We start from the raw sequence: 24,186 nt of genomic DNA on the forward strand, positions 1-24,186 counted from the left end.
ATGTCACTTCAACTCCTTGTTCGAAGCTGAGGAGGTCGTTCTTCTCATCCACCAACGAAAGGGCAGGTTCCAATCGTATTGCTTGTAAATTGGATAGAGTCTTAGTCAATGAAGAGTGGCTGACCTCTTTTCCTTCTTCCCATGCTTACTTTGACAATCCGGGTATCTCTGATCATTCTCCTATCTCCCTAACCATCAAACCCTTCTCTTCTTTCGGCCCTAAACCTTTCAAGTACTTTGACATGTGCTCCTCTCACTCTACCTTTATGCCGCTGGTTCTTGAAGCTTGGAACATTCTTGTTTTTTCCTTCTCCAACCCCTTGCTTGCTTTCTCAAAAAGACTTAAGAATGTCAAGGCTGCTCTCAAGACTTGGAACCTCAACACCTTTGGGAACATTAATTTGCAAGTGGCAGATTGCAAAGACAAGTTGGCCTCCATTCAGCTTCGGTTACAATTTGATTTGCACAATGGTTCCCTAGCAGTCGAAGAGAAAGAGATCACCTCTGGGCTTGCTTCTTTGCTTGTAGGGAAGAGAGTTTAATGAAGCAAAAGTCTAGAATCAAGTGGCTGGATCTGGGTGACTCGAACACTGCTTACTTTCATTACTTTGTGAAAGCTAGAGCCAATGCAAACTCTATCTCTCAGCTCTATCACCTGGATGGCTCTCTTGTCACAACAGTAAATGGCATCAAAGACCTGGCTGTCCAGCATTTTTAAGACTTGTTCTCTAGTCATCAGGTGGATCATCCTCCCATCCCTGATAACTTACTCAACAAGTTTGTTGCCCCTAACCTGCATGCTTCCTTGTGCGCTATTCCTAAAGAAGAGGATATTGTTGCTGCTATCCACTCCCTCAAGGTGAATGGTGCCCCGGGCCCTGATGGTTTTAGCATGGGTTTCTTTATTGCTTGCTGGGATATCATCAAAGCGGACCTCATTGCTGCCATTGAGAGTTTCTTCTTCAATCCCAGTCAGATCAAGAGCATCAACCATACTTTCCTTTGTCTCATCCAAAAAAAGGAAGGTGCTACTGTCATGAATGACTTCAGGCCCATTGCTCTTTGCAACCTGCTCTACAAGTTTATAGCCAAGATCCTTGCCAGAAGACTAAAAGGGATTGTGGACCCGCTAGTCAGTGACAACCAATCTGCTTTTATCCCTGGTAGAAATATTGCGGATAACATTCTTCTGTGCAATGACATTGTCAGAGGGTTTGACAGGAAAAACCATGCTCCTTCCATCCTTATGAAGATTGATATCACAAGGCCTTTGACTCTCTCAGGTGGGATTACATTGCTCTAGTTATGTACAAGAGGGGATTTCCTATGGTCTTTGTCAATTGGATCACCTCTTGCATCTCGACTCCAATGTTCTCGGTCTTGGCGAATGGCAGCCCGGTAGGCTATTTTGGTGCTTCGGTGGGTATTCGTCAAGGCTGACCCCTCTCCCCCTATTTATTTACTCTGGCTTTGGAAGTCCTCTCCAGAGAATCCAAATTAGTATTGATCAGTTGCATATCTCTCCGATGGCCAAGTGCAAAGCTCTCAAGCTTACCCATTTGGCTTTTGCCGATGACTTGATGTTCTTCTCTAAGGCATCGATTGCCCCTCTTGAGTCTATCTTGCTATGTCTTCAATACTTCCATGAGCTATCTGGCCTTCGCATCAATCCGGCCAAGTCCTTGTTATTCTTTGCGGGGGTTTCTGATCTGGGCAAATCAGCCTACTTGGAGAAATCAGGTTTTCTTGAAGGCCATTTGCCTGTCAAATACTTGGGTCTCCCTTTGATCCCGGCTAGACTATCCGCCCATCATTGCACCCCTATGCTAGACCTTATTAAGAAGAGGCTGCAGCTTTGGAAGGGCAAGCTCCTCTCCTTTGCCGGCAGATTGGTTCTTATCAAATCAGTTCTGGAATCTTCTTACATTTATTGGTCAGGCATCTTTGGGCTTCCTCAAGCTGTTATTAAATCCAAGGAGTCCCTCATGGCCTCTTTTCTTTGGAAGGGCAATGAATCAGCTAGATTTCTACATCCTATCAGCTGGGCAGTAGTGTGCCTCCCCAAAAAAGAAGGCGGTCTAGGCATTTGTAGAATAAAAGAGGTGAACTCGGCGGGTACCATCAAGCTTATTTGGAGGATTGCCTCAAAGCAGAAAAGTATCTGGGTAGATTGGTTATATTCAGGCCTTCTTCGCCAGGACTCAATCTGGACTGCTTCAGACTCCTTCGATGCCTCTTTGGTCTGGCTTAAGATCCTTGCTAGCAGGTCCCTGGTCCTCCAAGCTATTCACTCTACTATTGGCAATGGGCTCTCCTCTTTCCTATGGTTGGACAACTGGCATCCCAAAGGAATCCTCCTCCATTTGGTCTCTCCAAGAACCATCTATGCTTCCGGCTTCAACAGGCTTTCCTTAGTGGCTGATATCATTGATCAAGCTGGGTGGTGTCCTCCTCCTTCTCCCGCCCTTGATCTCATCCGGAATGAGCTCCACACCATCTCCGTAAGGCTCGCTTCTAGGGGGCGATCGTCACTTGGAAGACCAAGAACTCTTCCTCTTTTTCTTCCAAGGCTGCCTAGAACCTCGTCCGTGTGAACGGCCCTTTGGTGCCTTGGCGCAAGCTGCTCTGGTTTAAGTTTCACATTCCTCGTCATTGCTTCACTACTTGGAGAATCTTCACCAAATGCCTCCCAACTCAAGCTTTTCTTCGCTCTAGGCAGATCTCGTCTCTTACGCTCTTGCCTTTTTGGAACAATACTGAAGGCTTGGATCACCTCTTCTTTGACTGCCTACTGCTTCTGCCATCTGGAAAGGTATCTTGTCCAAGTGCTTGCCTTCTCGCAGAAGAATTCTCCCTTTCTCAAGGGAATGGATCTAGATTGACATGACCTTTGCGAGTCATTCTATTTGTGACACAGTAGGCAGATTAGTTTTTTGTGCAACTCTCAACCACATTTGGATGGAGCGCAATATCAGGAAATGGACCTCCAACTCTCGCTCCTACCAGAAGATTTGGGATTCCATTTCCTTCGAAATCAAAGCAAAGTGTTAATGCTAGCTCCTCCCTCTTCTTGTTCGGACACCCCAAGGAACAGGCTCATTGTTGATTCCTGGGGTTTATCTAATGTTTCTTTAGTTGCTACAGCTGGCCTTAGCTAAGCTTGGGTTGTGCTTTTATTTTTCTTCTTCCCCTCGGGGCCCCTTGTGTTTTCTTCCTTTTGGTAATGATATTCTTATTCACCCAAAAAAAACACAACCGATTACAACCCAAAACATTCTCTTCTCTCTTCTCTCTTCTCTTGCCATCTTCTTCCTCCAACTTCTTCTTTCTCTCTTACTTACCTTCTTAACCTAAAATCTAACTTGGTATCAAAGCCTTAAGGTTTGAGAGTCGAATCTATCTTTTTGCTTCCATTCTTTCCTTCTCTTAGAAACCCTAGGAACAAAGGGTTTCAAGGAGAAGCTCCCTATGTAAGAAATCTATTGAAAGGAGCATGAAATAGGTTTAATATAACCTATCCTTGTGTTTCCAACTGCTGTTTGAGCTCAGACGAAGCTCTCTTGATGATTTGAAGCCTGTCTATCCACTGCTAGAGTTACCACCAGCTCTAGCTTGAAGTTTTTGTAGCTCTGTCTCTCTCGGCATGGGTTTGAGGCTTGGAATGGAGCACTAGAATCGCCCAAGGGTGCTTGTCAAGGTCCATGTGTCCCTTCTTGTTGCTTGAAGGCTCTATGTGAGCACAACTCTTTTTTCGTGGAGCTCTGTTTTCTACCCAGGTACAGCCAAGAATGTCTGAGCTCTGTTTTTCTTGGACTTATTGTTGAGTATACAGCCTTTGTGAAGTTTTTGAACTTGTTTATGATTGATGATACCAGGGGGGTAGACGGCTGCATCAAGTGCATCATTCTTGGGTTTCCCAACTTCCACTAATGATTCGGAAGGCTCCCTAGGCAAGGTTGGATTTTATTATGTTATCAGCCCTATGAACTGAATGCTTGAATGATCAAAATCGATCACCCAGGCCCTTTATTTATATTAAATTGAATTACAACTAATCAAAGTAAAAATAGGAATGCTACCTCAGCCCTAATCCTATTAGGAATTCCTAATACAACTAGGAATACCAAATAGAACTCGGCTGAGGGAAAAACAATAAAAAAGAGAAAAACAAAAGAAAGAGAAACATAATATGACTAGGACTAATTACCCCAATCGGGTAATTAGTGATGCTCGACCACTGTTTGATTTGATGGCAATGACACTGGAGAAGCTTCCATCTATGGGTTCTGTTGCGAAGGCAACTGTTGGGTCATTGTTGATTCTGGCTCATGTAATTTCTTTAGCATCTGTGACCTTGCATTCATAATAGGTATGAATTTGATCACCTTTTTTATTTTCCTCTTAATTTGATGTGCTTCATTTCTGTGACTCAAAATGAATTTCTCTTTGATAACAATATTTTTTAAATCGAATCAAGGCTGGACCATTTTGTTCGCTAGTTTGCGACCTGGTCAATTAAGAAGGGATAGAATTTTGCTACACACAAGAGTCCTTATGAACAATATTTATTAAGCAAATTATCTCTTAGATCTAATGATATTTTGAGGAGCCAAGTTGGTTGCATCTTTTGCAACCAATAAATTATTATATTCTATAACTCATCAAATTTTGAGGATTTTCTTCTGAAATATATGCTATAAGAGAGAATTTCTGCGTGTGTTGGGGGGGGGGGGGGCATGCTTGCATCATCCCTTATCCCTTTCTCGATTGTCTTGTACTGGTTAGGAGGGCAGAGCAAGTATCTTTTTTAGTATGTTAATTTGGCATGCTTTTGTTCATTGCATCGGCCTAACCTTCTTTTTCTTGAATGGGTGGCACAAAATAGTGGAGAAAATGGATATTCCAAAGAAGAAATTTATGGGAGATATTTATTATTAAATAGAGAAGGTGTGGCGCCAAAGATACGCACCAGTCTCTACCGTTATTTCGTTCCCTCTCTTTCAAATCAATTCTAAATGCTTTAAATTTTCCCTCTCTCGATCGCGAGTAAGCACTCGCTACTGTACAAATTCTGAACTGCTAAAACCTTGATCGGAAAAAATCCTAGAGTCATGTGACAAACTCTGTTAAGATTCGCTTCCCTCTATACTTGTCGCAACGTGCTCTCCCCTCCGAATTGCAGAATACCAAACCCTTTTTTGGCTTCCATCATCAATGTCACTTCAACTCCTTCTTCGAAGCTGAGGAGGTGGTTCTTCTCATCCACCAACGAAAGCCCTCCTCCTGTTTTTGAGACCAGGTTAACCCAACCACAGAAGAAGAAAGAAGTTCCGCTCAATTTCGAACACATCAAAACCGAAGGTACAAGAAATTGACTGGAAGGTACAAGACATTTGATTTGCTTCCCTAGTCCCATTCAAAGGCCATGAGTCTTTCTCTTCTTCCCGGAATCGAGCCCGATGGCCTTGCTAGAGAAGCCCCTGATACCGCCTACATCGAGAAGAGGTGAGATGAGAGCAGTGAAGCAACAAAAGAATGTCGGTTACTTCTCTCGCTCCGCTGCAACCCCGCCACCACCCTCTCCAGTCTCCCCCGCCCCACATCGAACTAATCCAGCTTTTCAATCATCTTCTTTAGATCTAATTTCACACTGGAAGCCATTGTTCATCTGGGTTTGAAACCCTAATCCATTACCTCCAAGGCCAATACCAGAATCAATTTCCGAAAGCTACAAACAATTCGTTTTACAACAGACTATTATCAGACTTGCAACGACGTCGATCTAAGGGGTTCGGCCTCTGCTCCAAACAATTCGTTTTACAGCTTTGTTTGAAGGGTTTTTTTTAGTAAAAAATAGAGTGAGGTTGGGTTTTTTATGCTTTTAGTGTAAAGGGTAGTTTAGTCATTTTCATTCAATTCAGTTAACCCTGTTAGTTTTTGAGCAAAAATTGATATTTTGACCCTTAGTAGGGTGGCATTAATTTAACGGGCTATCGGAGGGGGTGTCAATGAAAATTTTCCTATAAATTATTGGCTTATTGCATAGAATCGTTATCATCTATGGTTCCCTGACCGGTGCGATTCCCTAGTTCCTCTCACAAGAGGGGGGTGGGACCCACCCGGGGCACCAGCCCGAATACTTTGCTTGGGTGGGGTCCACCCTCTTCTTGTGAGAGGCACTGGGGAACCTCACCGGCCAGGGAACCGCATAGGAAAAAAATTCTATTGCATATTGATTCTGGGAATTTCTAGGAAATTTTTTTTGGGGTAGAAAAAATATAAATTCTAGGACTCGTTCAATGATATCGATTTCCAATTTAAAATCCTTTTGGTTCGGCAAGAATTCTGTAAAATACCGCGTGGTGATTACCCAGATTGCTATTACCCGAAAACCCAAAAAAACACACACACCGCCGTACTTGTTTTGTTGGCAAATACCTCCTTACCTTAATTCACACGAACTCGGCATGAGTCCGGTACTACAGATTGCGTGTCTTTGACGCAACAATCTCTAGATATTTCTACCCAAAAAGAAATTACAACTACCTCCAGATATTTTATCTCAACGGTTTTTTCTTCTCTGTTTCAAATTAACCTTCCTTTTTCTCTTTTCCCTCCTCAACGGTCTTTTCTTCTCTGTTTCAAATCAACTTTCCTTTTTCTCTTTTCCCTCCTCTTTCTTTCGCTTTCTCTCACACGATTACTCACAGGTAAGCATTCAGCGCCTGTATATAACCGCTTCTTCGTCAGCGGCGCTGCTCAGAGCTTCTAGGGTTCGTTTCTTACCATCCTTATTCTTTCCTTCCATCTCTAGAATCCTAACTTCTCCTCTTCATCGCTCCTCATCTCCTTCTCTCATCAAAGCCCGATCACTTTGCTTCTCCACTGCTATCAGTTCCATCCGATCCTCGGTTCCTCGTTGAAGCCACGGTATCGATTGGAGATCTCCAGCTAGTCTTAGGGCTCAGACCAGGATTGCTGCTCCTGTGATTGAACGCTTTCAGCGCAAGATCGCTACTATGGGTACGACTTAAAGGCATGGTATGCATATTTTTGTGCCTTTTAATTAAATAAAACGTGGCTCCTAGCTACAATAATTCCAGTTACCTGAGTCCAATCTTGTTATGACATAGTGTTTTTTTGACATTCAAATTCAAGAGTGCTGGTGCATAAACCTGTTAATATGTGATTCTGTTGGATACTGTTTTCTGAAGGCTCCGCAAAGAGTCACTACAACCAAAAAGGTTAAATTGAATGCTTCGAATATCTAGGAACATGTTCTCGTTCTATTGTCATCCTGGTAATCGTTAATGTATTTGTAATCCTGTGACAGGTTATCCGTTGAAAAATATCCAGGAAATCAAATGCTTGGTTGTCGAGAGATAGTGGATGGGAAGGTATATCTTTATTGTGGATTATTGACTACTGCTCCTGCCCTCCTCACATATTCTTCACTTCTCCAATAAAATATATCTGTTACTTTTCTTATGGACCGGGATTTCCTAAACGGCTGTTTAGGATGGAATCTCCTTAATGGGCACGTAGTTCTTCCACATGGCAGGTCAGATGGGATTGAAATTTTGGAGACAGGTAGACCTCAAGGTCTCTTTGCTCGCATGTCAAGTTCAAGCCTAATTGGAGTCGGCCATGTGGAAAAACAAATAATTGAAAATTCTGGGACTACCAAGAGGGTGCATGGACATATATGGAAGGGTATGCCATTACATGGAAGGGTATATGACTAAACTTGATCTTGAATTTTGACAGGTGACCTATTAAAACCATTCCCTTGATATCCATGGTCGGATTGGCTACATCACTCTTTCATGTAGCAAAACTAGGAGTGCTTGTTAAGGAAATTCTGTGTTAAATGGCCGTGTCAGAAACTTTTTGCCTTCTGTTATTTCCTTTCAGTCTTTATAACTGTTTTACAAGTATCGCTTTTGTTTGTTTACAGGCAGGTCAATATGTGTGGCTAACTTACAAGGAAGTATATGATATTGTAATGAAAGTGGGGCGTTCCATTCGCAGCTGTGGTGTTGAGCCAGTAAGTAGCTACTCCCATATAAATGTTTTGTTGCACACAAGGACTTGAACATACAAGTCCATTAAAAGATTTTTTGTTTGGTTTAAACTCGGGGCTTCCTGGGTGAAGACACAAGTTCGCGTTTGAGGGCAGCTACTTTGTGCAAAAAATGACAAAGATTAGGACCAACCCCAAGCCACCCTTCTCAGGACGCTGTAAAAGCGAGACTGCACTGGGTTATGCCCCTCCTCCTCCCCCCCCCCCCCCCCCCCCCACCCCCAACTTTTAGATTTCTGTTTAGGTATGGCTGCCGATTAAATGAATGTCCAACTCCGATGCCAATCACTAGGAAAGGCCCCTGCAGATGACTCACTTTGCAGAATTGATCACATCTTCACTCGTGCTATCAGTTTGGACCAACCATACACATGTTGCAATTCACAAGCTTGGAAAAAGGGAAAAAAAAAAAAAGAAGACCAGGCGAAATTGACGTGGTTCAGATTTCTAGAGCTGAATCTAGAACCATACTGATAAATCATGATCACTCAGACCAAGATAGGACAGAATAACAAGATCGAAAATAACTGTAGCGAGTCACAGAATAAGGTACTGTATTCCCTGATTTCAAGTAAAGAGGGTTAACAAATCTATCAATTGATGCAAAAATATTTAGGATAAGAGATCAGATGATAAATGGAAGTTAGGATTAATCAGTCTGCCCAAATTCTGTTAAATTCTGTGCAACAACTGATACCTAAAATCTAATGCTGCAGTTCAAGAAATGGATACTTAAATCAGATCTAAGAACAAACCTTAAATTAGAAGGAATCTTTAAATCATTTTGAACATATGGTTTTAGAAGTTGATCATGGATTACTGGATTTAATTTTAATGCTCTAAGAAGGCCTTCTACTGAGATGTAGGGTTGGGATAGTATGATTCTGCGTAAGAGGTTTTGTTATTGTCTATCCTTTCACAACTTGTTCGTACTGAAATTCTTGTCCTTTGTTAAATTTCATCTGAACTTGAAGAGGACACCTGCATGAAACATAAAAATGAAAGATTTGTTCTTCTACCTCATTAGTTGTTTTGGGGAAGTGTGACAACAATAAGACCTTTTATAGATCTTATGATAATCAACCCTGTAATTGTATAAATACATGGGAAAATAATCAAGCATCAACTATACTTTCTACTAAAAAGGTATTTTAGGTTTTAGCTGCCTTTATGTCAATCATTGTGCCTTACCTTGGAAATCTTATCGTTTTATTCTGCTATTTGTGAATTACTTAGTTTCTATCCTTTTGGTTTCTCATAATGTTTGTTAGAGGAAAAATAAACTCTGCCCTACTTTAGGTTCTCCAATGATGAATAAACATTCACATTCACCTTTTTCTTCATTGAGGGTTCTGTAACCAGGATTCTTTCTGAGGGTTTCATGTAAATTAGAAAATTTAACAATTGCACCTCTCTTGTTTTCAATTTTTCTTTGGTTTGAATGGATGTAGTTATTCTCATAGCATACGTTGCTTGTATATATTTGTAATCCTTTTGCATAAAAATATGTCCAACTTAATCTGTAACTTAATTTTCTTTTTACCAGGGAGGTAGATGCGGTATATATGGTGTCGATTGTCCAGAGTGGGTGATCAGTAGGCAGGATTAGTTTGCTCTCTGTACTTCTGATATTTTTTTCTAGTGACAATGACATGATATCTCAGTTATAGTTTGCCTGTAAGTTTAAGCAGTCCTGGTCTTAATGCATTTCTTTCTCCTCCTTGATCATATTATGGTTTCATCTTGTTTTTCCTGTGATTTTCTGCATGGAGTGAGCTTTTCTATCTCACTGTTGTTGAGTTTCTTGTTTTCTTACCATATTGATACTATATGAATTTTGTTGAGATTTATTCTAATGGTATAAAATTTTTGCTGGCTTGCAATGCTCATGGGCTTTATTGCGTTCCTTTATATGATACCCTTGGTATTCATTTTGCACGTTTTCTATAGAGTTGTTTATAGATGTCCATTTACCCATAAAGTTGCTTATGGTGTGGTTGAAATTCTTTCATTAAATATAGGATGTAAATACCTACTACCTTAAGCTTCACAAATTGTGAAGTTTGGGTCTGCTAAAAACTGTAGTTGATGAAAATTTGATTATTTTATTTTATGATTTAGGTGCTGGTGCTGTGGAATATATTATATGCCATGCCGAGGTTTCAATTGTTTTCGCAGAAGAAAAGAAAATCCCAGAGGTAGATGATATTCTATTTTAGCATTTCAGTTCTGGAATAAGTTGGTTTGAAAAGGTTTGTGGGGAATGTTTTTGCTTGTACAGCTATTTGTTCATATGTATTACAAAAGCTGGAAATTTGAGCCAAATTGACAGCTTATGTGGCTATAGGAATTTGGTTCTATAAGTCAAAACGATCCATTGACCATTTACAGGAGTATCATTCTTACCATGGTTTTTAGATTTGAGAAGTGAAAACACATGATAGCAATGCACTTTGCAATTCTAAATTCATATTTCCCTCTTTTCAGGTATTGAAAACATTTCCGATGACAACAGAAAATTTGAAGAGTAAGTCAAATTCGTTCATTTCTATCCCATATTTGATGCTTTTTGTGTTAATGCTATTGATATTTTTGTTTCTCTTTTGTAGCAATTGTGAGTTTTGGCAAGGTTACACCTGAACAAAGAGAAGAGGTTGAGAAGTTTGGTTTAGCAATATATTCATGTGATGAATTTTTGCAACTGGTATGCTGATTGGTTCAAATTATAAATCTTATGATTTGCAATCATTTTATGTAATCATAGTGAATTTCTCACAGGAGATCTTTCTTTGTATGCTTTTTGAATGCTTTCTTTGTAGCAGTATTTTGTAATAGCTATTTCATCTCCATTAATTTCTTTTTAATTTTCAACTTATTTAATCCAAAGGATCAAGGAAGAGTCAGTTTTAAAATACCTAGTTAAATGGGTAGTTTCGAGTTAAGCTTGGGTGGTATTTCTTGACTTAATACAAAAGTTCTATGTTGTCACTTCCTCTTTCGGATTTCTTATGCATAGAACTGATTTTGATTTCAATTTTTACTATGTTTTATCAACAGGGAGATGGTAAGGAATTTGATCTTCCAACGAAAAAGCTGTCTGACATTTGTACAATTATGTATACGAGTGGAACAACTGGTGACCCCAAGGGAGTACTGATCTCCAACAATGCAATTGCTACTCTTTTAGCTGGTATAGGACAAATGTTAGAGAGTGTGAATGAAAAGGGGAAGTCATAATCAATTTATTCTTTTACTTTCCTTTGTGTCAAGTGGGAGAACAGAAATGGAAACACTTTTGCAACTTTATCAGTTTCTCATGAACTTTCATTTTTGAAAGTGTTGCAGTTGACTCCAGATGATGTTTTTATGTCTTACCTTCCTCTGGCTCATATCTTTGATTGGGTAATTGAGGAGCTGTTTATTCATAAGGGTGGTTCAATAGGATTTTGGCGTGGGGTAAGTTGATTACAGCGTACTATATTACCTAGTCAGAATTCAATTTCCTATAAAGATTAACCTTTTTTTTTTTTGAGGAAGAAGAAAATAGATTTATCATTTACCTAGAAAGATTCCTACTTATAATTGATTGCTTTTCATCTTCAGGATGTCAAATTAATGATTGAAGACCTTGGGGAGCTAAAACCAACTCTGTTCTGCGCTGTTCCACGTGTACTGGATAGGATCTATTCAGGTGAAATTTGGAAGAAAAATTATGCCTTCTCTGCTTTTCTAGTAGATATGCACAGAAAATATCTGCCCGATTATTTGCTGGAGGAATGCTAGAAACTCTTATGTGCAGTGGCATTATAATTCAAATTCCTTGGTCCTGTTTCTCTTTGCTGATGGTCCGTTGGTTACAGAAGATGAGATAAATACATATTCACATTCTTAGCTCTTATTCTATAATTTTGACAGGTCTGACAGAGAAGCTATCTTCTGGGGGTTTCTTAAAGGGAAAATTGTTTAACTTAGCGTACTCATTGTAAGTTTCTACTCATTGAATCATTGTTTTAAATGTTCAATACTGTAACTCTCTGTTATGTTGCGACATAGTTGGCTGCCCATTGACGCCCAAGTTTTGTGCCTGTGTGTGTAAACAGTAATTTTACCACTGCATAAGAAAGCTATTTCAAAGAGGATAACCAGTGTCTTCAGTACTGAGACTGCTCCTGAGCACAAACACTTGCAAATAAGTGGACACATGATAGGCAAGCAATTCCGGACCAACATTTAATTGGTCCTGCCGAGGAGATCTACTTGGCCTAGAAGCAATCAATCAGATGGTCTCCATCATCCAATTTTAATCTTCCATTTACAGTAGAAAACACCCACATATGTTCCAGAAAAGTCTGCAGATTGGATGGTCAAAGATAGCTGCTTATTGTTGCCCATTCATTAATATTTCCTTATCAACAACATATTTGACACATGTCCAGATTTTCTGGTTAGGGACCAATGTTTATGCATCCTACCTTTGTTCGGTCTTAACTTCTCAAATTGAAGCCCGCACAATTCTATTGGAGCAGGATTTCTATAGCCGTCCTGAAGTAGTTGTGAACTTGTGATAAGGTTTAGTTCAGTTCAGTGTTGGGTTGGGTGGTCTTTGTTGAATGCCTTGGAACTTCATAGAAATATATTGTAGGAGCAGTTCAAGTCTTGAAGATGTTCCTACAAAAATAATACCACCAATGTCACTCATGGTTCTGTTTATAACAAGTTGTTTGCAATTCATTTTTATTTACTCCATGATGTTTCTGTGCTAATTCATAAACTAATGTTTAGATTTTATTGTGTTTCTTTTGATTTCTCCTGCAGTGAATGTTAGTGCATTACCTTTTCATTTCTAGTTTTTAACCTACAACATACAAATGTTGCAGCAAACTAAATAACATGAAGAAGGGGCTTGCACATGAAGAGGCCTCCCCACTGAGTGACAAAATTGTTTTTAGCAAGGTATTGGAAGTGGAAAATTGTATTTTTTCTAATTTCCTGCTTACTTTTGCTAGAGAGATTTCCAAAATTTACTTAGAACTCTTGATGATTTTCATGACTTCGGCATGTAAAGCAAGGTTTAGGAGGGAATGTACATCTCATTTTATCTGCAGCTGCTCCTCTTGCAAATCATGTTGAAGCTTATCTACGTGTGGTGACATGTGCCCATGTCTTGCAAGGATATGGTACGCAGTATTTTGAGAACTTATGTTGTTGAAACCCCTTCTCCCTTATTTTTTATGTGCTATTCGATTGCATCGGTTTCAATTACCATGGCAGTTCCTACTAACTAGTAATTGTATCTGACTCGTCAAAAAAAGAGAGGGCAAAAAAAGTTAGTAATTTTATCTGCTGAAAGCTTGCCTGCCCAAGTGAAATGTACACTTGTTGCATGTAAAAAGAACATCTAATGATGAACTTGAATTTTGCAGTCAATATGGAAACTCTGAGAGAGCCATCTAGATTCTTTTATATCTTATCGTACTTCCTGTGCATTCTCTTTTCTACCTAATAATTGCCTTATAATCATAGTTTATTTTTAGGGAGAGGGTTGGGCACGCTGCTGGCTTTCCTGGAGCTAGCAGCTGTGCCCAATGGAGAGGGTGGGATGTTGAGGGTAGGGGGGTCATTTCCTTAGGGGGTGGGAGAGACACAGTCTCATGCTGGGCACAGTGCCGGCGTGCCCAGCCTTTACCCTTATTTTTATTTTGAACTCCATATACTTCGGGGTTATGGATATGGATGTTTTCACATATGCATTTTATTGTCGTGGATTTACTTATGAATTTAACCTCTGTAATCATTCAGGCAGATGAAATCTAAACCTCTTTTAGGCTTACATATTCAAGTGTATTTTTGGACCACCGGGCTTTTACATTACACTGCTATTTTAGGACTAATCTTTTTCTAATACACCCATGAATTGAATATACATAGGTGCATGATTCTTGGGCATCTATGTGCATCTAAGTTCTGTTTCAATATTACCTCTAATGCTTCACTTCCCCAATATTGTCAGCCCATGAGCATGGTATTACCTGGTGTTGTTGGGATCAAGTTGACTGGAAAGTTCCTAGATGGGGTCACAGCCACCGACTTAGTTTTTAACTGTAACTTAAATGTTGAGGTATTACCTGAATTACCTCTAATGTCACGGTCTTCTTCGTCAGCGGCGCTGCTCAGAGCTTCTAGGGTTCATTTCTTATCATCCTTATCCTTGCCTTCCATCTCTAAAACCCTAACTTCTCTCCTTCTCTCATCAAAGCCCGATCACTTTGCTTCTCCACTGCTATCCATTTCATCCAATCCTCGGTTCCTCGCTGGAGCCACGGTGTCGATTGGAGATCTCCAGCTAGTCTTAGGGCTCAGACCAGGGCTGCTGCTCCTGTGATTGAACGCTTTCAGCGCAAGATCTCTACTATGGGTACGACTTTCGACGCAGACCGGTTTTTCAACTTATAATTTCATTCATTTGATGAATTTTATCTTTTGGCTACGCTGTTTCGTTCTTGCTGGAGGATATTTGCTTTAATTTCTGAATAGTGTTTTGAAATCGGACCAAATGGATTAAAAATGTGCCTTGGTTGATGAGAGTCCTTTATGAATATTCATCACTGATTTATGTTTTTTATGTATTGAGCGAACAACTTAAATTATTGGATTAACTAATCCAACTCAGCGTATTACTAGAGAAAGACGATTTGTATAGATGATTAGATTCTCGAGTTAATACTGTTCCAGAGATCGACATAATTGATCGAGTTCTGTTTGTGAATATGTGTTGGATCAGCTTCTGAGAATGCTTTCAAGGGAAATCTTAACCAGTCTTCCCAAGCCTGGTGGTGGCGAGTTTGGAAAGTACGATAGCCTACCTGCTCTGAATGATCCAAGGATCGGTAAGTGGCATTATCGCTGCTCCCCTTTGTACTTCTGCTCTTATGTGCAAATTATATATTTTGTCATCCTTCTTGGACTTCTTGACGTTCCTTTTTTCTTCTTTCCCCTCATGAGTTCCCGTTTCTCTTCAGCATGGAAGAATACCTTCTATGCTATGAGGCTATCTCGGATTTGAAGTTTGAAATACTCTGAATTTTTGTATTGTTATCAGGTTCCCAAAATCACAATCTCTTAGAAATCCACTCATCTTTACATTGTGTGCATCACAGATAAGTTGCCGTACTCCATCAGGATCCTTCTTGAATCGGCAATCCGTAGCTGTGACAACTTCCAAGTCACCAAGGAAGATGTTGAGAAGATTATTGATTGGGAGAATACTTCTCCCAAACAAGTCGAGATTCCTTTCAAGCCTGCCTGTGTTCTCCCGCAGGTGTTTATCGTTATGCTAAATTGCTAATTACGTAGTAGTTTTGTTTTTTGAAGATGTAATTGCACAGTAGTTTTAATTTGTTACATTTCTGCCAAATTTTATGACCTACATTTGTTGGTTAGGATGTTACTGGTGTACCAGCTGTGGTTGACCCTGCTTGCATGAGGGATGCTATGAACAAGCTTGGCAGTGATTCTAACAAGATTACCCCTTTGGTAGGTGGTGATATTTTTCCTTTTCATTACAATATTTATTCCTTGTAAGTTCTTCGGTGTTGAACATCCAAAATCTTCCCCATCATGAAAACAGTGAGGAACTAATAATTACTGAAGTGGCCTTCGATGAACTACTTCTGTTCTTCTTTCTCGGTAACATCATAGAACATATATTTGATTCTGTAATAATGTCACTCATTCCACATTCTTTTAACGTGCTTTTTTTTCTTTTTCTAGATGACTTTTTGCTGCATTTAATATTTTGAGTGTAAGATGTATTCTTGTTATTCCTGTATTTCTAATCTATATTTTCTTTCCTTTTGGGGAAGGTTTCCTAACTTTCTTCTAAAAATTGATATTTTATGCAGGTCCCAGTGGATCTTGTTGTTCATCATTCTGTTCAGGTGGATGTAGCAAGATCTGAAAATGCAGTGAAGGCAAATATGGATCTTGAATTTGAGAGGAACAAGGAGAGATTTGCTTTTCTTATATGGGGATCTACTGCTTTTCACAACATGCTTGTTGTTCCTCCCGGCTCTGGTATCGTGCATCAGGTTAGGGAGTTACTGTCATCAGAAATAGCAATGTTACATCACATGGGTTCTACCTTTAGATTTCAGATCTACATAATTCCTTCCTTTCTTCTGTCTCTAAATACTCCTCCTCCCAATTGATAAGTAGAATATATGAAATCTTCAAATGGTCTTGTGTTACTCACACTAATGTTATCATTTTTTATATTTATGTACGGAGTAAATTACTATTGAAACTCAGGTTAACCTGGAATACCTTGATCGGGTTGTATTCAACACTGATGGCCAGCTGTACCATGATAGTGTGGTTGGAACTGATACCCATACAAGTATACAACTATGATTGATGGGTTAGGAGTTGCTGGATGGGGAGTTGGAGGAATTGAAGCAGAGGCAGCAATTCTTGGCCAGGTATAATAAGAAAATTGTCAACTAAACCTGGTAATTTGTATTGTCTAGGGAAATGCTTGTACTTATTACAATAATCATGGAGAAATCCAAGCTTGGCGTATTCATCCAAAGAAAAGAATGCAAATCATTGCATTTGGAAACTTGGATGCATGTGCATACTGTGATAGAGGAACTCTCATGGGATACCACATTGTTCCGCCACTGATACTTGCTCTAGATTCTTTTATATCTTATCGTACTTCCTGTGCATTCTCTTTTCTACCGAATATTTGCCTTATAATCATAGTTTATTTTTAGGGAGAGGGTTGGGCACGGCGCTGGCTTTCCTGGAGCTAGCGGCTGTGCCCAATGGAGAGAGTGGGATGGGGAGGGGGGGGAGTCATTTCCTTAGGGGGTGGGAGAGACGAGACTCAAGTCGGGCACAGTGCAGGCATGCCCAGCCTTTACCCTTATTTTTATTTTGAACTCCATATATTTCGGGGTTATGGATAATTGGATATTGATGTTTTCACATATGAATTTTATTGTCGTGGATTTACTTATGAATTTAACCTCGTAATCATTCAGCAGATGAAATCTAAACCTCTTTTAGTCTTACATATTCAATTGTATTTTTGGACCACCGGGTTTTTACTACTACTTTGCTATTTTAGGACTAATCTTTTGCTAATACACCCATGTCTTGGGTATACATAGGTGCATGATTCTTGGGCATCTATGTGCATCTAAGTTCTGTTTCAATATTACCTCTAATGCTTCACTTCTCAATATTGTCACCCATGAGCATGGTATTACCTGGTGTTGTTGGGTTCAAGTTGACCAGAAAGTTCCTAGATGGGGTCACACCACCGACTTAGTTTTAAATGTAACTCAAATGTTGAGGTGTTACGAATTACCTCTAAATCATCCCTATCTCTAATTGTTGGAAACATATTACTATAATATCGCACTGACAAGTATGGGCAAAGTTAATCCCTAGGAAGTTGGTTCAAGGAATTTTAGTACTTTCCTAGATTGGATGTCATTCTGTCGGTCTAGAGGATCCAAGAACTGGGCCGATATTACCTCTAAATCAGTTTTAGCTGCAGATCTCTATCTCCTGTTAGATATATGGGCCAGAATACCGTGGGGGGTATTCTGGACTTTTTCCCTTTGTTATTTTATTGTTTTTGTATATGTGGTTTAGTCCCACATTGCTCATGTATGTATTTTACTATTCTATTATTCTTATAAATAAGAAGGTGCTTGGGATGAATTAAGCATCCAAGCATTCAGCCTAATTCTGATATGTTAACATGGTATCAGAGCAGATCTCGAATTAGGGACCCCCCCTTCTTTTCCATTCTCGATTTCAGTTCCTTCTTTCCTTTTTTTCATTCTCGGTTTCTTCCTTCTCTTCTCTTGCTCTTCATTCTCCCACTAGGGCAGCACTAATAAGGTGATCTACAAGATCTAGTTGCTGCCCTCCATTACCTCTTTCTATGGTGTGATTTTCTGCTCGATAGGGACACTATTACTGTCTGCGATATTTGGCTTCTTCAGTTTTTGGGGACTGCTTCCATCTCTCGCTACAAGGGACCACTCCTATTTGAAGACCAAGAAGCCGCAGAGGCCTTCTCTTTTATCTGTTCTTATCACGGATCTTCAAGACCCCTAAGATCGATTTTTCACAAAAAACAGGTAACAACTATCGATCTAGGGGCTGGTGACTTCTATTGATTCTGATTTTTTGAAGGCTGGTTCTCTACTTATACAAACACACTCGACCTTGGTTGGGGCTGCAACACCTCAGTTTTTTGGCATCATACATCCTTTATCGATTTCAGCATTTCAGGGTTTTTTCCAAAACCCTGACCAATATCGATCTAGGGTTTGCAGATTTCTGTTGCGGCTGATTTTTGGCAGGGTGATTCAGCATTACTAGAGGACCATTCTATCCTATTTTCAGCTCCATCAGCAGTGTTTTTGCTCTCCTTCTCCCCTACATTGATTTTTGTACTTTCAGGGTTTTTCAAACTCTGTAAGAATCGATCTAAGGGATTCACTTTTCTTTGTTGCTAATATTTGGAGATTAATATTCTATCATTACCAGAGGGCTCTCCTCCAGTTTTCGGCCCTTAACTTGCAGGCTTTCGTGGGGTTCTCTTCATAACAGCCCCTCTCTATTATTTAGGCTTTCTCTATTGCTCTCATGGGTGACTCAGTGGATTCGACTGCTACTTCTGTTGGTAATGGACACAGCAAATCAGATTATCATAACTTTACTCCTAATCCAATCAAGTTGGATGGCACTAATTACTTGCTTTGGTCTAGGTCGGCTTCCTTTACCATTGCTGGCCATGGCCTTACTGGTCATATTACTGGCACCAGTGTTATGCCAACTGAGATCGGAGCTGCTCAAGACAGGTGGCTGGCCAACAATGGAGTTCTCATGTCCTACCTCATTGGCTCTATGACTACAGAACTGCAGCATAATTTTCTTCTTCTTGACAAGCCTCGGAGATTTAGGTTGCTTGCAAGGAGACCTACGGGCAGCTTGGCAACGATGCCCAGGTCTATGAACTCAGGAAGAAGGTCCTTCACACTACTCAAGGAGAATTGACAGTCTCTAAATATTATGCTACTTTACGTAGCCTTTGGCAGTAGTTGGATCACTTTTATGACTTTCACCCAAGTTCCGCTGTTGATATTGCCTCCTATAAGAACCATGTGGACAAGATTAGGGTCTACGATTTTTTGGTTGGCTTAAATGTGGAGTACGATCAGATTCGTGTTCAAGTGTTGGGCCATAAGCCTTTTCCCACACTTGAACAATCTTATGCTTTGGTGTCCTCTGAGGAGAACCGTCAAGCTGCCATGTTGTACCCCCCTATTATTGACAGATCAGCTCTCAAGGCTGCTGCCCCTGCCACTCCTGCACCTAGTAGCACTGCTTCTCTTGGTGATTCTACCACAGGGACTATCGTTTGTGAGCACTGTCACAAACCCTATCACACCAAGGAGAAGTGCTAGAAACTTCATAGGAAACCTGTTGACTTTGAAGCTAAAAGGGCTGCCAAGACAAAGACAAAGACAAAGACCAAGGCCCATTAGTCTGAAACTGTTACTGCAGCCCCTGCTACTGACACTGGTCTATCCCAGGATGATCTACAGGCATTCCTCCTTATGCTCAGGTCTTCTGCTGCTGCTGCCTCTACTACATTAGCTCCTGCCAGTTCTTCTGCTCCCTCAGGTTCACACTTTGCCCGATCAGGTATTGCATTTGGAGGTCATTGTGCTTCTCTAGCTTCCCATCCTTGGATCATAGATTCGGAGCTACGATCATATGACCGGTTCTTCTAGCTTGTTTCACGATATTCTCCCACTTCGGGAAAGACAAGGTCAAGGTGGTGATGGTTCCCTTTCTTCCATTTTCGGAAAATGACTCATCAACTGCACTTCTTCTCTTCCCTTGTCTTCTGTTTTGCACATTCCTAACTTTACTACTAACCTTCTTTCCATTAGTAGTATTACTCGTGATCTTAACTGCAAAGTCACTTTCTTTCCATCTCATTGTGTGTTTCAGGATCTGGAATCTAGGAAGACTGTTGGATTGGGTAAAGTGCATGGTGGGCTGTACCTGCTTGACGACAATCGCTTCTCTCCACTACCATTGCCTTCTCCGCTACACCAGAACTCCATGGTCTCTTCTGAACTCTACCAGTGGCACTCTAGGTTAGGTCATTCCCCTTTAGGAATTTTAGCTCATTTATTTCCTAGTTTGGTCACCCTTTGTACTAAGGATGACTTTTTTTTTGTGAGGCTTGTGTTCTGGCCAAACAGACAGGTTTAACTTATCCAATTTCAAATAAAAGGAGTTCTTTTTGTTTTCAATTAGTGCATTCTGATGTTTGGGGCCCCCAGTCCTAAAGCATCTATTTCTGGTCATCGTTGGTTTGTCTCTTTCATTGATTGTCATTCTAGGCACACTTGGGTGTATCTTTGGCACACAAAGAATCAGGTTTTCTCATGTTTTCAGCATTTTCATAAAATGGTACAAACTTAGTTCCAGGCTATTCTCAAAGTATTGAGAAGTGATAATGGAATAGAGTACACTAAATCCCAATTTCAAAAATATTTAACTGATCATGGCATCCTTCATCAAACTAGTTGTGTTGATACCCTGCCCAGAATGGTGTGGCAGAAAGGAAAAATCGCCATTTATTAGAGATAGCCAGGGCTTTGATGTTTGCGAGAAATGTACCTTCTCATTATTGGGGGGATGCGGTTCTCACTGCGGCCTATCTAATCAATAGGCTACCTACCAGGGTGCTTGACTCCCGTAGCCCCTTTGATGTTTTAAGGGGGAATTCCTCATTTATTGTACCTCCCAAGGTGTTTGGTTGTGTGTGCTATGCTCGAGATACTAGATCTCCAGGCAAGCTTGAACCTCGGGGTCTCCGTTGTATTTTCTTGGGTTATTCTCCGACCCAGAAAGGATATAAGTGTTACCATCCCCCTTCCCGTCGTACCATGGTTAGTATGGATGTTATTTTCCATGAGTCCCTTTCTTACTATTCTTCGCCACCTCTTCAGGGGGAGAGTTCTAGTGAAGATGTGTCTTTTGAGATTCCTCTACCAGAGGTTCCTCAGGCTGCTATCCAGCCTTCTTTACCACCACCCACGGCTGCTGCCCAGACTCATTTAGATGCTGCCCATCCTATTTTGGTTGATACCCGACACCCTCTGGCTGTTCCTCCCTCACCTGATGGGAATCCTTTGCTGGGGGAGACCATTGAAAATAGTGTTGTTAATGTTCCTATCCAGGGGGAGCTGACTCCAGTCCAGAGAACTATTGGTGAATTTCAGAAGAGAATTGACAACTCCAATATACTCACCTATACAAGGGGCGAGATCCAACAGAGGGCACGCGAACCCACCGTAGCACCGTCCCCATCCAATTGCCGGCTCCAGATCCGGATCCTACATCTCCTGGTAATTCCTCTTCTTCCGACCTACCTATGTCACATCGCAAAGGTACTAAGACTAGCACTATACATCCCATATCTCGTTTTATTTCTTATAGCTCTCTTTCTCCCTCTTTTTGTGCGTTTGTATCTTCTCTTTCCTTTATCTCGATTCCTAACAATTGGCAGGAAGCATCTATAGATGGAAAGTGGAAGACAGCAATGTTGGAAGAAATGAGAGCACTACATAAAAATAATACATGGGATCTTGTGGCTCTTCCTCTAGGGAAAAAATCAGTGGGATGTAAATGGGTCTTTGTGGTCAAACAAAAGGCGGATGGTTGATTGATCTTAATGATTAGATGTGAAGAATGCCATCCTTCATGGGGAGCTTGAGGAGGAGGTATATATGGACATTCCACTAGGCTTCTCTAATGACAGGACTAGGGGCAAGGACTGTAAATTAAAGCATGCTCTTTATGGGTTGAAGCAGTCACCTAGAGCCTGGTTTGACAGATTTCATAAGGCTATGAATTCAACAGGTTACAAGCAGAGCAATGCTGATCACACCCTGTTTATCAGACGAGTTGGTGACAAGGTTACTCATAGTCTATGTGGATGACATTGTGGTCACTGGTAATGATGATGCTGCAATCAGAGATTTGAAGCTTCTCCTTGGCCGTGAGTTTGAGGTCAAAGATCTTGACCCTCTAAAATATTTTCTAGGGATGGAAGTTGCTCGATCTTCAAAGGGCATCTTTCTTTCTCAACGAAAATATGTCCTTGATCTATTGACTGAGACAGGGTTACTAGGTTGTCATCCTTCAGATACTCCTATGGAAGCTACTACAAAACTTAGGGAGAAAGAGGGTGAGCTTGTTGACAAGGGTGGTTATCAACGGTTAGTAGGCAAACTAATCTATCTTTCCCACACACAACCTGACATAGCAGTTGCTGTAAGTTTGGTAAGCCAGTTCATGCATGATCCCTATTCCTCTCATATGGATGCAGTCCATCGTATTTTGAGGTACTTGAAGTCTGCTCCAGGAAAGGGAATTCTTCTATCTCCCAATGGTCATCTTAAGATTGAGGCTTACACTGATGCCGATTGGGCTGGTTCTGCAGACAGGAAATCTATCTCTGGCTATTGTTCCTTTGTGGGTGGGAACCTTGTCACATGGCGTAGTAAAAAGCAGAATGTTGTGGCAAGGTCCAGTGCTGAAGCCGAGTTTCGTGCAATGGCACAAGGCATTTGTGAACTTCTATGGCTTAGAGGGTTATTGCAGGATATCGGTATTGCTGTCCATCTTCCCATGATGCTTTATTGTGACAATAAAGCTGCCATTAGCATTGCTCACAACCCTGTCCAGCATGATCGCACTAAACACGTGGAGGTTGACCGACATTTTATCAAGGAGAAGCTTGAAGCCGGCCTCATTTGTGTTCCCTTTATGAAGTCTACTGATCAATTGGCTGATGTGTTCACTAAGGGATTGAGTAGCAAGCTGTTTCATGCTATCTTAGTCAAGTTGGGCATGCATGATATATATGCTCCAACTTGAGGGGGAGTGTTAGATATATGGGCCAGAATACCGTGGGGGGTATTCTGGACTTTTTCCCTTTGTTATTTTATTGTTTTTGTATATGTGGTTTAGTCCCACATTGCTCATGTGCATATTTTACTATTCTATTATTCTTATAAATAAGAAGGTGCTTGGGATGAATTAAGCATCCAAGCATTCGGCCTAATTCTGATCTGTTATCATCTCCCATTTTCGAAAACGTATCATTATAATTGCGAGCCGGATGAGTATGGAAAATTTGTTCCGCCTAAGTTGGCTCATAGAATTTTAGTATTTCCAAATAGATTGGGTTTCATTCTATCGGTCTAGAGAATCCAAGAACTAGGCTGATATTTCTTCTAAATCGGTTTCAACTACGGATCTTATCTCCTTTTTAGGAAACATATCATTATAATGGCGAATCGATGAGTATGGGCAAATTAATTCCGCCGAAGTTGGCTCAAGGAATTTTTGTATTTTCAGCTAGATTGGGTCTCATTCTATCGGTTCAAAGAATCCAAGAACTGGGCCGATATTTCTTTTAAATCAGTTTCAGCTATAAATCTCTATCTCCCTTTTCCAAAAACATATCATTATAATGGCTAACCGGACGAGTATGGGCAAAGTTTTCCATCCGGAAGTTGGCCCAAGGAATTTTAGTACTTTCTGCTGGATTGGGTCTAATTCTGTCGGTCCAGAGAATCCAAGAATTGGGCTGATATTTCCTCTAAATTAGTTTCACCTACAGATCTCTATCTCCCATTTCCGTAAACATATTACTATAATAGCGAAACCGACAAGTATGGGCGAAGTTAATCAGCCCGGGAGTTGGCTTAAGGAATTTTATTACCTTCAGGCTAGATTGGGTCTCATTTTGTCGGTCAAGAGAATTCAAGAACTGGGCCGATATTACCTCTAAATCAATATCACCTATTGATCTCTATCTTCAATTTTTAAAAACATATAATTGTAATTGCGATCCGGGCGTGTATGGGAAAAGTTATTCCACCTGTAAGTTGCCCCTAAGAATTTTAGTACTTTCAGCTAGTTTTGGTCTCATTTTGTCGGTCTTGAGAATCCAAGAACTGGGCCGATATTACCTCTATATCAGTTTCACC

General features: G+C 40.5%; 1 protein-coding gene and 1 pseudogene across 1 annotated transcript; both read left to right on the forward strand.

Moving 5' to 3' along the window:
• Positions 1–1,526: 1,526 nt before the first annotated feature.
• On the forward strand, positions 1,527–13,292 carry LOC122655818 (long chain acyl-CoA synthetase 4-like). Its single transcript, XM_043850173.1, has 15 exons — positions 1,527–2,506; positions 7,215–7,244; positions 7,334–7,397; positions 7,958–8,047; positions 9,630–9,681; positions 9,954–10,007; positions 10,205–10,281; positions 10,571–10,610; positions 10,693–10,787; positions 11,141–11,308; positions 11,429–11,539; positions 11,687–11,774; positions 11,999–12,065; positions 12,961–13,036; positions 13,143–13,292. The coding sequence occupies exons 1-15, from the start codon at positions 1,527–1,529 to the stop codon at positions 13,290–13,292; spliced, it is 2,142 nt and encodes a 713-aa protein (XP_043706108.1).
• An 810-nt stretch (positions 13,293–14,102) lies between these two features.
• LOC122655825 overlaps positions 14,103–24,186 on the forward strand; it is a 47,108-nt pseudogene continuing 37,024 nt past the window's right edge.

Source organism: Telopea speciosissima, chromosome 1 (assembly GCF_018873765.1).
Source record: "Telopea speciosissima isolate NSW1024214 ecotype Mountain lineage chromosome 1, Tspe_v1, whole genome shotgun sequence".
NCBI lineage: Eukaryota > Viridiplantae > Streptophyta > Magnoliopsida > Proteales > Proteaceae > Telopea > Telopea speciosissima.